This window comes from Podarcis melisellensis (genome assembly GCF_964234715.1).
Source record: "Podarcis melisellensis genome assembly, chromosome: 14".
NCBI classification, from domain to species: Eukaryota; Metazoa; Chordata; class Lepidosauria; order Squamata; family Lacertidae; genus Podarcis; species Podarcis melisellensis.
Genome location: NC_138546.1, coordinates 37,793,540 through 37,803,358, shown reverse-complemented (window position 1 = coordinate 37,803,358; position 9,819 = coordinate 37,793,540). Strand labels below are relative to the sequence as shown.

Sequence of the window (9,819 nt, the reverse complement as noted above, 5' to 3'; positions counted from 1 at the left end):
CATCATAAGGACACTGTCTGGATAGGAGTTAGAAGTTAAAATCAAGATAGTTCATCACAAGGGATGTAAGAAGGCATCGTCTGTAGTTCCACTGTTTGATCCTCATATGCAGCACAGTTTCTGTTCCACTGCAGTTCATCTTATGCCAACAGCTATGTTGTTTCTATTGATTTCCACTATGGCAAAGTCATGTAACTTACACAAGTTATATCATCATTACATTATTCCACCCCATTCATTTCAAAGTGAAGGAATCACAGTGCAGGTTTTATTTTTGGGGTGTGTGTGTGTGAGATAATAAATTATGTATAGTTTTGCAGCATTAACAGCAGCGACTACTGATCACATTTGCTGGACTGATTTCCAGTTTGCACATGGATGCATGAGCAAACATTGGCAATTTTTGCTTCCGTTTCTGTTCTCTGACATTTTTATTCACCGTTGAATTTAACACGAGTAATTGGTGAACTGAAACTTATTTGGCATGGAAATCTCTGGCCCCTTTGGTCACTTTTTAGCACGTCTCAGGCTCTTTTGCACAATGGTGGAGCTGGAGCGTATTGTTGCAGTGCAAATTGTACCAGGTTGCAGAAGTCCATATATCTCTGCTTTGGTATAGTGAAAGTGAAAAAAACCTGCTGCCAGAAAGTCTACAAATCCTATATTAATAGTTGCCTGTTGCCCTCCACTTTACAAAAGACCAAAGTGGTTTTTATTTAATACTTGTTTACAATTCAAATGTACTATCCATCCCCAGAAGAGATTGCCATGGATTCCTTCAGATGGCTGCCCTAGTCTTCTGCTCCCTTAAACCACGACACCTGTTTTTCTTTGCTGTCCCTGTTCTTTGGACTTCTCTCTGAGAGCCAGTGTGGTGTAGTGGTTAAGAGTGGTAGATTTGTAATCTGGTGAACTGGGTTCGCTTCCCCGCTCCTCCACATGCAGCTGCTGGGTGACCTTGAGCTGGTCACACTTCTCGGAAGTCTCTCAGCCCCATTCACCTCAGAGTGTTTGTTGTGGGGGAGGAAGGGAAAGGAGAATGTTAGCCGCTTTGAGACTCCTTCGGGTAGTGATAAAGTGGGATATCAAATCCAAACTCAGAGTGCCTGCAGGGTGTTGCCTCTCTCTGCTCTTTCAAAGTCCTCAAAACACACCTCCACCCTGCCATCCCCCACAAAAACTTTGGCTTTAAACTGTTACAGTCCAATTAAATGCATCATCCAGCTGAGGCTGCTTTGGGTAGTTAGAAGGTACTAAACCTTCCTCTACCCCAGAAACGTTTTTTCCCCTCTCCTGGTGGGAGAAAAACTATTCTCCTTGGAGAATAGTAAAGCATAGGTGTTGAAGCATGCCAAACTTTAAATTGGGGTGGGCAATCTTTTTCAGATCCAGGGTTGTATTCCCTTGTGGGCAACCTTCCAGGGGCCACATTCTAGTGCAAGTGGGGCCAGAGACAAAACCAGGCAGGGAAAGGGATGTAAATGCCCCATTTGTGCCATAGTGCCAGGATCAAGCCAGCAATAAATCACACAATGTAACTGATTGATTAGAAGAGACAGGATCTGCCCAGGAATGCCAGGCCTAATGAGCACAGCAAGTCTTCTTTGGTAGGTCTTGCCCCTGTGAGGCAGTTGTGGAGACTGAAGGGCCCCACCTTCCCACAGCTGCCCAAGTCTCCTCTCCAGGGTTTTCCCCAAGCAATCTGAGACTATGCTGGCGTGCCTGTCTTTGCTCCTCTTGCTTCATGCCTCTCCTGGTTCTGGGAGACCAGTGGGGAAGGGAGCTTGTCACAACAAGACAGGGAGACACCCATGCCTCTTCACCAGCCTGACTCATCTCTGCACTTTGCCCACTAAACACTGTTACCTCTTCAGCTTCTGACACCTCCTCCTTCCAGTCTTTTCCCTCTGACCACTCATTGTGGTCCCACCACCAACCCCCGGGCTCTGAGCCTTCTTCCCTTGGGAGCTACCCTGCTGGTTCCTCCCCTATTCCTTTGTGTCCAGCTAGTCCATGACACATGGGTTAGCATGTCTCTACCAGCCAGGTAGAAGCATTAGAGGAGGGTTTGACCTGGAGGCCTGCATTTGATCCCTCGTCTCAGAGTCATCTCCCCGCTTTAAATGGTCCTATATGTCCCCAGCCTTCCCATGAGTTTTCCAGCAATCCATGGACTCTTGCAGATACCATCATGTTTGCTTTAAACCTCAATCCACACCCCTGGCTGAAATGAAACCTGAATATGTGTTTGGCTGCCTCTGCTGATAGCTGCCACTCGCTCCCTTAAGTTGCTCCTTCCTTACCTTTGTTCTCCTCCACTGTCACAAACAGATTTGCAACCTGATCAGGGACCTGTTTTCCCCCCCTCGTCGTTGATACGCGCCGCTATAAAGCGCTGTGTAAAAAAGATGCCGCGATGTGAAAGGATAATAAAACGAGCAGCGACAGGTGCTGCACTGAGCGGCGCGATGGAAGTGGGACGACACAGCAGTGGATCTTGAGCAAATGCACCTGACACAGAATGCAACTTGCAAATGTGGGAGCAAAAGAACTGGGTTGGGAGCAGTGAACAGAGAGAGTAGCAGTCGTGGTTTAGTCAGAGGATGCATTCAGTTCTCAGTTGCAGCACTTCTCTGCAAGCTTTTGCAGTTCTTAATAAGGTGCTTGCAACTATGTAAATGCAGGGCTCGCTTACAAATGGGCAGCAGATCTAAGAGATCATAAGCCCTGGACTTGGCAAGTGCAAGTCTTGACAGTTCTTGTAGAGGGCTAAAGAACTGCTGGAACAAGGAAATGACTGGCAGTGTAAAGCTTTAAAGTTGTTGCTCACAAATCAGCTACGAATCCCTCTGCTTGCGCCTCCAGAATTGTAAGCTCAGCACTTAGTGAAATGAAGGCAACGGACTGCGTGTTTTCATGTGTTCAATTGTCACTTTGTTGTTGTTTCCAGGATACCCCTTATGCCACTCAAAAGCAGCTGCTGAAATAGGGACGGACAAACCTTTGGTTTCTCTCGTTTATAATTTTTTTACAGACTTGGGCTCAGATCACCACTTTTCCGCATGCTTTTTTTAAAAGTCTTCCTTAAGATTCGCCAACATGGTAGTGTAAGTCTCTCCAGATACATATACACACACACTGTTGTATTTGATTTTGCCTGGTTTTTGCAATTTTCCTAATGCAATGTATTTTGTATGTTTTTTTTTTTTACAAACATACACGTTTTTACACACACTTTCCTCATTTTTGGCTGGAGAACTGCATCACAAAATTCGGAGAAGTGCGAATTTTGAAGCATAAGCTGTGTTTTTCGGTTCACATGTGGAAAGCGAGAATTGAGTAGGCTTCCCTTAAAATCTAAACTGCACTGGATTTCTTCATCCCTATGTTGAAAGCAGCATCTGTCTTGAGCCCTTTCCTACTGTGTACAGTGGTACCTTGGGTTACATACCCTTCATGTTACGCTTCAGGTTACAGACTCTGCTAACCCAGAAATAGTACCTCGGGTTAAGAACTTTGCTTCAGGATGAGAACAGAAATCGTGCTCTGGCGGCACGGCAGCAGCAGGAGGCCCCATTAGCTAAAGTGGTGCTTCAAATTAAGAACAGTTTCAGGTTAAGAACGGACCTCCGGAATGAATTAAGTACTTAACTCGAGGTACCACGGTACGTCTCTCACCCCATGCCATGATTCCATCCAGCTACATATCCAGCGCTGATTGAGGGGAGATGCCTATTTTGGTGAAGTTTGTAAATTATCTTACACAGGAAGAAAAATCTCTGTAGGGTTTATAGTGGCAGACCTTCAGTTTCACCCCAGCCAGATTGTATTACAGAACTACAGTTTCCTCCTCCCTTAGTCTTACCATCAGCTCCCTTCCACCATTTCCTGCTCCTTGTTATTTAGAAAAATCATTTATGAATGACATTGAATTTGAGGCAAGCAGTGACTTGGCCAAGTTGTCCGATGATGCCAAATTGTTCAAGGCGCTTTAAACAAAAAGGGATAGTTTCAGAAGGATGTGCCCAAACTGGCAACAGGCAATAAAATGGCAAATGCCATTCAGTGTAAGCAAGTGACACACATTGGTGCAAAAAAACCCCCAACCACCCTTATTTTGCATGTATGTTGATGAGGTTTGAGCCGGCGGTGACTGACCACGAAAAGGACCTTGGTGTCACGGAGAGCAGCTCAAAGAAAACGTCAGCTCTGCATTGGGAGGTTTAAGGCAAATTCCACAAGAAGGAGCGTTAGGAAAAGGGTTGTGACTGAAACGAGATTGAACAAATCTATGGTGCGACCATATCTGGAGTACAGTACTGAGTTCAACTTTGGTTTCCACAGCTCCAAAAGAATACTATAGAGCTGGGGGAGTTTCAGAAAAGGGAAAGCAAACTTACCCTTACGAGTAAAGGTTACACCATTTAAGAGAGGCTCCGACATACAGATGGAGGATAAGTAACCAGGCTTTGAAAAGTTACTGGGCATGAAGGCAACATTCTACCTCCTCCAGTATTAGAAGCTTTAAGGCTCTGAATACCAGTTGCTGGGGAGTCAAAATGGGGTGTCATGTCCTGTCTATGGGCTTCCCATAGGCCTCTTGTTGGCTGCTGTGGGGTCTCTGGTCTGCTCTAGAAGGGCTTTGCTAATGCTCTTTCCCCTCCACCATTATCTGAGGGATTGCAAGAAGTTGTTCTTTTATTTCTGAAGTTGCAAAGTATAACATTTCCTGATGTCAGGTTCCTACGCGGCCACAGTGTGTAGGTTTTCCACACGTGTTAGAATGTGAATCCTCTGGCACCAGGCATCTAACTTTAAAATGAACTCTGTGCGAGTACCTGTACCTGGACTAGCTCCCATTCTCTGGACAACGGATGGCACTGTGGTCTAAACCACTGAGCTTCTTGGGCTTGCCGATCAGAAGGTTGGCGGTTCAAATCCCCACGATGGGGTGAACTCCCGTTGCTCTGTCCCAGCTCCTGCCAACCTAGCAGTTTGAAAGTACACCAGTGCAAGTAGATAAATAGGTACCGCTTTGGCAGGAAGGTAAACGGCCTTTCAGTGCGCTCTGGCTTCCATCACGGTGTCCCGTTGTGCCAGAAGCGGTTTAGTCCTGCTGGCCACATGACCTGGAAAGCTTTCTGTGGACAAACGCCGGCTCCCTCGGCCTGAAAGCGAGATGAGTGCCGCAACCCCATAGTCGCCTTTGACTGGACTTAACCGTCCAGGGATGCTTCACCTTTACTTTTTACTAGCCCCTGGACCGCTCATTTACCCCACTTAGCATATTGAGGCATGCAAGTGATTATGGCGGGGTCAGCAAACTTTTTCAGCAGGGGGCTGGTCCACTGTCCCTCAGACCTTGTGGTGGGGGCGGACTATATTTTTTGGGGGGAAATGAACAAATTCCTCTGCCCCACGAATAATCCAGAGATGCATTTTTAAATAAAAGCACACATTCTACTCATGTAAAAACACGCTGATTCCCGGACCATCTGCGGGCCGGATTTAGAAAGTGATTGGGCCAGATCCGGTCCCTAGTTTGCCTACCCATGGATTACTGGGTGCATCCAATACAGCGCTAAATCGAGGTCACGTGGTGGTTTATCTGTTCTGTTGCAGAAATGTTCTGTGCTAATGGGGTGTGCTTGTGCAAAGGAATATAGGAGGAGGTTGCTGGCGACTCCGCTGCACAACAAAGGGTGCAATCTGTTGCACAACTTTGGATTCCTCAGGTGTGCAATGTTAAAACTCTCCCTTTGCGCTAGCGGACAGAGAACGTTGGACTACCGCCATTATGTGAGAGGTGAGACTTCTTTTATATGTACAGCATGTGATTCTCTGAGCTTTTGATGCACACGGAGTCTCGCAGGTAAGAAAAGCAAAGGGACAGAAACAAGAAAGCTTTCCCTGTATTGGTGCTCTTATTAGAACGAACTCAACGATAACAGAATGCTTTGCTTTAATACTCGAGTTACATGAATACCTCACATTATTACACGTATGAAGCCAAATACGACGCTAACTTAGCTGCTTACAACCTCAAACCTTACTCCTGATACACATTCCAATAAATTTATTCTGTAAAAACAATAGTTTTTTGTGGTTTTTTTTCTTGTGTCCCCCCCCCTCCCCATGATTTTTTATTTTTTTTGTACAGTAAACTTTTCAACTACAAACCTTGAGTACGCGAAAGATGTTCAAAGGACAAGCATAACAAGGATTGATAAAAACTGGACTAAACCCATATGTTTTCACAATAAAAGCTGGCATTGAAAAATAAATAAAATTCTCTATTCTCACAATAGCAACAATAATGTACACAGAATAATGGATTTTGGAATGCTTACTTACTAGTCTAGATCTAGTTTTGAAAGTAGGGGAGAAAACAGAAAAATGATGGCAGGATCTTTTCTTTCTTTCTTTTCCTTTTTAAGCCTTTCAGGTTGGGTTCTGCTTTTCGATTTGATGTTTTGGTTTATTTTCCCATAGGGTAATTATTATTTTTGTTTTAAAAAAACACACTATCAGGCGCTTAAAAATGGAAGGCATCTGAAAAAGCTCAAATTTGTTTTGGGGTTTTGAAAAAAAGCTCCTTGTATTCATCTAAAGAAACACAAAAGACTTTCACTAACTCCACATATAAGAACTAAGTCAGAGAAATTTACGTTACACCATGACCTTGAGAAGTATTAAGAGTATAGCTAGCTAGGTATGTCTAATAAGGAAAGGTATTTTCATACAATATGGACTTTTTGAGCAGGAACGCAACTCAAGTACATTTTGCCAGGTTTTGAAACAGAGATGGCCACTTATGTCTTCTAGGAGGGGAGTCTTTTACTCTCCAAACAGTGGCTATATAGCATGTGATTTTGGGCGTAGGTATTTTTCTGCATGTAAATTTGATTTGTTTCATGAATGAATGGGCATGGATCCTTAATCAAGATGGCGCCATCTTGGCTCGAGGGCTTTACGGAGATCAGGCATACCGTTACATACAAATATGTACATTTACATGTCGCATACAAAAAATCCAAAAAAGAGAGATGGGGAAATATCTCCTATTTCATAGAACTTGAAAATAGTTTTTCTTCTTCTTTTAAATTTCCTTACAAACGAAATTGCGAGCAAATATTTTGCCCTATATTGACTGCAATTTGGCGGGGGAGGGGAGCACGTTAAACTGCCTAAGGAACGAAATCTAGCTTCTGCGCCATCTGCCGGCCACCCCTGTTTTCAAACCAATTGTAAAAAAAAAGAAGTAATATTACACCAAGAATGGATAAAGAGAATTTTTTTTTTTAAGTCATGATTTGTAAGCAGAATAAAGATTCTTGCGGTTCTTTACCAGAGGGCACTTTATTTCCAAACATTTTTAATGTTACTGCTTTTTTTAAAAGAAAAGGAAATTTCAGAAAACGGTTTAAAGTTTGGAGTTTTGGCCCTTTGGTTTTTTATGGGGGGGGGGAGGAGGTGTCAATGATGGGCGTGTTGGCAATGTTCTCGCATGTCACATTTGCTGGAAAAGAGCGTATATTTTTTATTGTTTCGCGTGCGATTAAATAAAATGACGTTCAGAAAAGGGAACCCCTGGGGGGTGGGGAGATAGCAATGAAGTTGAAAGTCGTTTCTGAGAACAGGGCGGGTAGGAATGTGACCTAAATGTGCATACGAACAGATATGCTGCTGATGAACAGATGTGCTGACTTCTATCAAATCCAAGAATTTTAGACAACCAAACATGTAACCTTCTTGTGTCTTCCCTTAATATGCAGCAGTCAATATGTTGGTTAAGTCTGGGGGAGAAATAGGAAGAATATATGAATGCCTTTACAAATACGCATGCAAACAATTCAATCAGCATTATGTTATCAATTGGATATAACATTTCCAAAGTGAGGCCTTTGGCATGCTCCTCCAGGTGTTGAGCTTCATCCCTGACCACCGGCCAGAACATCTGGGAGGCCATAGAAAAAGATGTACATTTCCACCTGCAGTTTATGTCTAACTAAACCCTCTTCCGGATCCTGAAGGAGCGTCTCCATCCCCATCGTTCACTGAGGTCCAGCTCCGAGGGCCTTCTAGCGGTTCCCTCACTGCAGGAAATGAGGTTACAGGGAACCAGGCAGAGGGCCTTCTCGGTGGTGGCATCCGCCCATCAGATGTCAAGGAAATAAACAACTATCTGACTTTTAGAAAACATCTGAAGGCAGCCCTGTTTAGGGAAGTTTTTAATGTTTGTTGTTTTATCATCATGTTTTTAATATTCTGTTGGGAGTCGCCCAGTGGTGGGGTATAAATAATATATAATATAATATAATATAATATAATATAATATAATATAATATAATATAATAATATAATAATATTATCCTTGAAAGTTTATAAGGGCAGGGTGAAGGACTCTTAAACTAGCCCTTTCTTCAATATACTAAATTTCTACAGTTGGGGGTATCTGAAATATATTCATGGCCATTCAGGCCATTCCATGCACCCTCATTACATATCTTTAGGCACCAGGCAGAAATATTTCTCTTTTCCCTGGCCTTGGGCTAATTAAACCATCTATGGCCTTTTAAACTGGGGTGGGGTGGGGCAGTTTCATTACTACGGTATGTATTTTTGTGTTCTTATACTGCAAACCACCCTGTGATCCTCAGATGAAAGGCAGTACAGTATGGAAATTTAATAGATAATCATCACCATCCTCCAATTTTTCCTTCTTCCACTGCACAATTCATTGTACTAGCAGAATGACCAGGGGGATATTTCCGACTCACAAGTAAACAAGTCATCGGGCCAAGCTAGACGAGATGCCACTCACACAATTAGCAACAGTGTGAATAGCTTTTAAAACATAAATTGCAGGTGCTCCTGTGTCACTGGGTGCGGGGGAGGGAGATATAGGCCCTTGCCTTCCACTGTGGGCCGAATTTGGATCATTCCCCTTTTGCCCATTATTTTCACTGGGGATAAACATTCCAATTCACTCAAAAGGGAGCCTTTTACTCCACTGACAACAGCAGGTGCAGCTCTTTTCCCCGTGCCAGGGATCAATCAGGACTGCAGTGGCAGCAGGGTTTGAAAGGTCGAAGCTCCTAACCCCTCACGTTAGGGTCTGCCTGCCATTCCCTCTGGGGATAGAAGTTTCCATGCACTCAAATGGCAGCTTTTACAGTCAAACCTCGGCTTCCAAATGCCTCTGTTTTGAAAAGTTTCGGCTTCCAAACGCCGAAAACCTGGAAGTAAATGTTCCGGTTTTCGAAGGTTTTTTGGAAGCCGAATGTTCGACGCTGCTCAGAAGCCAGTCACGTCTCGGTTGTCAAACATTTCGGAAGCCAAATGGGCTTCCGGAATGGATTACATTCGACAACTGAGGTTTGACTGTATTCCAGTGGCAATAGCAGCTGCAGTAGAAGGGCAAGGAAGGTGAAAGCCCCCCTACACCACATGCTACAATCCAGATTAAGGGCCCTCACACCTGCAATTTACTTTAAAAAGACACCCATGCAATTGATAATTACGAATCATGATGCACCTTCTCTGTGCCATGGGGGTGACACATGTGTAGTTCTGGAATGACCATGCTACTAGCACTGCTAGCTGGTTTATTTATTCTTTTAATACAGAACCATCCCTTTGCATCTAATCCCACCAGATTATGGCCACACAATACATTTAAAGCACTTTTATACCACTTTAAAGAGCCATAGCTTCCCCCAAAGAATCCTGGGAAATGCAGCTTGCTAATCATACTGAAAATTGCTGTAAGACCCCAGTTCCCCTCACAGAACAGAGCTACACTTTCACAAGTTCCCT

The 9,819-nt window shown here is 43.8% G+C and overlaps 1 protein-coding gene across 1 annotated transcript in view; it reads right to left on the bottom strand.

Moving 5' to 3' along the window:
* Window positions 1–5,945: 5,945 nt before the first annotated feature.
* Window positions 5,946–9,819, bottom strand: part of HDGFL3 (HDGF like 3) — a 51,836-nt gene continuing 47,962 nt past the window's right edge. Inside the window, exon 6 of the mRNA XM_081888798.1 lies at window positions 5,946–7,796. Coding sequence (XP_081744924.1) covers window positions 7,791–7,796 — 6 coding nt within the window. The 3' untranslated portion in view covers window positions 5,946–7,790. The remainder of the gene's footprint in view (window positions 7,797–9,819) is intronic.